Source organism: Echinops telfairi, unplaced genomic scaffold (assembly GCF_000313985.2).
Source record: "Echinops telfairi isolate 266 unplaced genomic scaffold, ASM31398v2 ScPeMD7_7458;HRSCAF=8496, whole genome shotgun sequence".
In the NCBI taxonomy this organism is placed as follows: Eukaryota; Metazoa; Chordata; class Mammalia; order Afrosoricida; family Tenrecidae; genus Echinops; species Echinops telfairi.
In genome coordinates this window covers 7207771-7212579 of record NW_022111358.1, presented here as the reverse complement: position 1 = coordinate 7212579, position 4809 = coordinate 7207771, and the positions used below count along the sequence as shown (strand labels likewise).

The 4809-nt window shown below is 43.6% G+C and overlaps 1 protein-coding gene across 1 annotated transcript in view; it reads left to right on the top strand.

Annotated features, from left to right (window-relative positions):
* Positions 1-4809, top strand: part of CRLF3 (cytokine receptor like factor 3) — a 25139-nt gene extending 20330 nt beyond the window's left edge. The window contains exons 7-8 of the mRNA XM_004707340.2: positions 1526-1638; positions 2774-4809. Of these exons, the coding sequence (XP_004707397.1) occupies positions 1526-1638; positions 2774-3030 (370 nt within the window). The 3' untranslated portion in view covers positions 3031-4809. The remainder of the gene's footprint in view (positions 1-1525; positions 1639-2773) is intronic.

Genomic DNA, 4809 nt, shown 5'->3' with positions numbered 1-4809 from the left:
TTGACACTTCACAGTGAACCACGCCCACGAATCCACTATGACCACGTCTGTTTGCCACTTCACAGTGAACCACGCCCACGAATCCACTATGACCATGTCTGTTTGCCACTTCACAGTGAACCACACCCACGAACCCACTATGACCACGTCTGTTTGCCACTTCACAGTGAACCACGCCCACGAACCCTATGACCACGTCTGTTTGCCACTTCACAGTGAACCAGGCCCACGAATTCTATGACCACATCTGTTTGCCAATTCACAGTGAACCACACCCACGAACCCTATGACCACGTCTGTTTGCCACTTCACAGTGAACCAAATTTGGGGGCTGTATTGAATATAAGTAATCAAACCCGCCCTTGGAAAAGCCAGTCTTTCACACTAAGGTTTTTGTTTTTTGGTCCTTGCAGAACCTGGCTGTTTGGAATGGAGGAAAGATTGTCTTGTAACTATTATACACACACACACATATATATATATATATATATACATAATATATTTCATACTTCAGAATACATGATGTGCAGGTTAGGAAATAAAGGCATTAACTTTCCACATATGATGTTCACTGAACAAAATTGTATGTAATAATCCTATTTGTGAAATTGAAAACTCTGACATTGCTAGATGGTTGGAACGAGAGTACAAATAGAAACGTGCCTGCCATTACAGCTGTAAGTGGTTAAGAAGATAAACTCTAAAGTCCGAATACCTGGACCGGATTGCACCTCTCATCAGATCAAATCTGATCATGGTCAGATTTGTTTGAAAGCTTCTGTCTTTTTATGCTTCAGCTTCTTTCTCAATAAAACAGGCCCAGTAATAATAGCACCTGCCTCATAAGTGCCACTCTGTCGTCGCATGGGGTTGCTCTGAGTGAAGAATTGAGTCCACAGCACCCAACAAGTGTCCCCCCACGTTCTGTGTGTCTGGATACACGGGTCCTCCTGGTTCAGCACACTCCAACAGATGACATAAGTTGGGGAGGACGTAAGTTTAAGGTGACCAAATTTTAACACTGGTAAAGCGGGACACCATTGATCAAACTCATCTCCTGGTGAAATAGCCACATGGCAACTGACAACCATATACCCTAGCTTGTCGTGCATTCTTTCAAAAAATCGGGACTTTTAAAAAACGCCACGGGACGCGGGGGAAATTGTTAAAATTGGGGACTATCCCGCCCAAAGCGGGGCGTCTGGTCACCTTACATGAGTTGAGACCGCAGTGCGAGAGAGAGCATTTTCAGAACCGTGCTAGAATATAGTGACCAGTCCTCGGTGGTGGAGATCATTAGAAAAGAACAACTGTGGGATGAGATCATTCTTTTTAAATGTGGGAGCGCTTTGGGTTGTTGTTTGGCGCTGTTGAGTGTTTACCCAAACACAGCAACCCTGTGTGCAGCAACAGAACATGGCTCTGACCCACGCCACCCTTATAATTCTCATGTTTGAGCCCATCGTTGTTTGGGTACCGTGTTTTAAAAAGTAAAGGCCACCTGACCTTTCCACCTCCTTTACAGAGTTGAAACCGTGGGACAGCCAGACCGAAGAGACAGTCTAGGAGTGTGTGCGGAGAAGCAGGATGGCTGTGACTCTCTGCAGCGGGACCGCGCCGTGTGCATTAGTACAAATGGTAAGAGGCTCGTCACTGCTCTGCTCCTTGAGTTAGAGGTGTGACTGTGGGAAGATAGGAATCTGTTCAAGGGTCACCCGTGTATGGCAGGAAGATCTGAGACTGAATGACATACTTCCCTGGCCACTCTACCGAGTATTGTTCTAAATCCTTCACAAATTATTAAATCATTGGATCCTTCTAACAACTCTTGGGGCCGTGACTACTGGTATTACAGCTGTTTGCTAGATGAGGAGAACTAAGACACAGCTTAGTAACTGACCTACACGCACCATGCTAGGAAGGGAGAGGGCTGGGATTGGAACCAAACAGTCTATGTCCGAAGGGCCCCGGGGTGATTACACCTATGCCTGCTAACATGAAAGATAAGCATTTCAGCCCATCCAGAGCTCCATGGGAGAAAAACTTGGTGGTTTGTTCTCATAAAAATTACATCCTAGCAAGCCTGACAGGGCCCTTCCACTCTGCCGTCGCATGGGGTTGCTCTGAATGGAGAATTGAGTCCATCGCTCCCAACAACTGTCCCCCCACGTTCTGTGTCTGGATACACGGTCCTCCTGGTTCAGCACACTCCCAACAGATGACATAAGTCGGGGAGAACATTCACTTATCACTTGTCTCTATTACTCTCTGGTTATTTGTTCCCCAGTAATCACGTTTTTAAAATCACTACCAAGAAATGCTGTTCTGTGGTCTGGGAGATCAAGTATTAGATAGACTGAAATGATTTCTTCCCCGTGAGAAGCAATCTTGCTATTGTAGGCAAATTTGTAAGGGAGTCTGTTTCCTTCTGATGCCATTGTATTGGAGAAAAGCTGAACCCAGGGTCCTGACACGTGATTAAAGCTTTAACTTTTTTCCCTGCCCTGGAGATGGGAGGCTAAGTAACATCTTTCCATGTAATCCCTGTGACTGTTGGCATTGCCATCTGACTCCATATACAAACTATTTACTGAGTGGGGGTGGGGGTTTGACCGTGTTTATTTTTTATTGTGTTATTATGGTTATTGTCTTCTTACTCTTGCTACTGTGTTATACAATGTGCTGTAAACAATTAGCTGCTCTGCCTCAGCCATCGAGATACTGTTGCAGTTGCTGCTCATCTGTGAATGACTCTTGCCCTCACCATTTTTAGGTGCAGTGTTTGTGAATGGAAAAGAAATGACTAATCAGCTTCCTGCCGTCACTTCTGGATCTACTGTCACTTTTGACATTGAAGCCGTGACTCTAGGAGCCCTCAATAATAATGAAGGCGGAAACATCAAGCTTCGCGTAACCATTAGCTCCAATAATAGAGAAGTGGTTTTTGACTGGCTACTTGATCAGTCCTGTGGCTCCCTTTACTTCGGATGCTCCTTTTTCTACCCTGGCTGGAAAGTATTAGTGTTTTAGATCTTTTGGAATTATTGGCTTTGGTTTAGCAGGGTTTTTAACGTAGCCATCCTCAGCCCTGCTAAGATGTAATTGATGGAAACAGTTGGATTCATCTCTCAGATAATTGGAAATGACAAGTGTTTACTGGATTCATTTTGGGAATATTTTAGCAATAAGACACTTGAATGTTGTGAACAAAAGCATAGTGCAGTCAAGGTTATTGTTAGCATAGTCCTAATTTAAAGATCCCATAACAATAAAAATCAAACTGGTCTTAAAAATGTAGCATAGCTACAGAGAAGGTCGGTATGCTTTTGCTGTCTTTTAGTTTGGTTACTAGAACGGAAACCTCACTGAAATATGTAAAGGTCATGTCAAAGTAGGAGACACCAGACACAGACTGGCTCTAATATGCATTCAGTCCTGTGCTCTACTTAGAGGAGGGTGGTGGCTGTGCTGCCCTTATTCGCCTGTTTAGGAGCCCTGGGGGCCTAGGTTACATGTGGAGCTGCTAATCGCAAGATCAGCAGTTCAAAACCACCTGCCACTCCAAGGGAGAAAATTGAGGCTTTCCACTCCCATAAAAAGTTACAGTCTGGGAAACCCAGAGGCCGTTCTAGCCAGTCCTCTAGGATCACCATGAATCAGAATCAACTAGATGGCAGTGAGAGTTTTATTCCAATATTTTGTAAGCAGCATCGACTTTTAACCTTTCATCGAGACCCCAAAGCATTATAATTTTTGAATTTTGAAAATAGAAATGTGTCCACAGTATTTCCTCTGGCCCCTGCTTTGCCATGCAGGCTAGGTCAGGGGATTCATCACAGGGTAAAACTACTTTTGGAAGTCTTATACTCATCAGTGCAGTTTCACTTAGTGTCTCTCTCTCTCTCTCTCTCTCACGCACACCATCCTCGGTTATAGGCTTGTACAATTGGCCCTCTGGTTCCCCTGGTTCCACGTCCATGGGTTCAACTATGGATAGAAAATATCAGGGGGGTGGGATCCAGAACATAAACCTTGAATATACTGCTGAGGAAAGAGCTGAAATCCATAAGGACAAGGGATGGGTAGCCATGCCCTGCTGCAGCCTCCCACCAGCCCCATGCCATTTGAGCATTGGTCACTTGGCCTCTTGATTGCAGCTTGTACTATGCATTCCCTTTGGAAAAATGTCTCCCAACAAGCAGTTACATGGTCCAAGTGATCCCTCAAAGGCCAAGAGGGAGCAAAACCTGCTAATTACTAGTACTGACATCGTACTGGGTATCGGCTTAAGACATCTAGAGGTAATATAAAACATGGGAGGGTGGGTGTAGATTGGGTGCAAATGACATCGTTTTATATCGAGACTCAGACACACGGGTAGCATATCATCAGCAGTTCAGTTTCATAAATGGCCTTACATGGAGCAAGAGAACATAGGGTAAATACTTAATCTATTTTTGGGGGGGAAAATTGTGTATTTATTTGAATGATTTTGTTTGTAAAAGTGATGCTCTAAACTTGCGATCCTTGCTGACAGTTCTTTATTTTAATGTGAAGTTTAAAAATGAAAAACATTCTTTTTATTCCTTTTGCCAATAGAAAAATGTTCAGAAAAAGAAGTTTGATTATTTTTGTAAGATAATTTATTTGGGAATTCAAGTTCCCTCTTGGACAATCATGAACTTTTCCTGTGCCTTATGTATAAAGTGTGAGTACCCTTTTGTTTTGGCCAGCGATTATTAAGAAGCCATGCTAGGATCTAGACACCCTGTCCATTTGTCTGTAACAAAATAAAAAAACTGAAAGTTC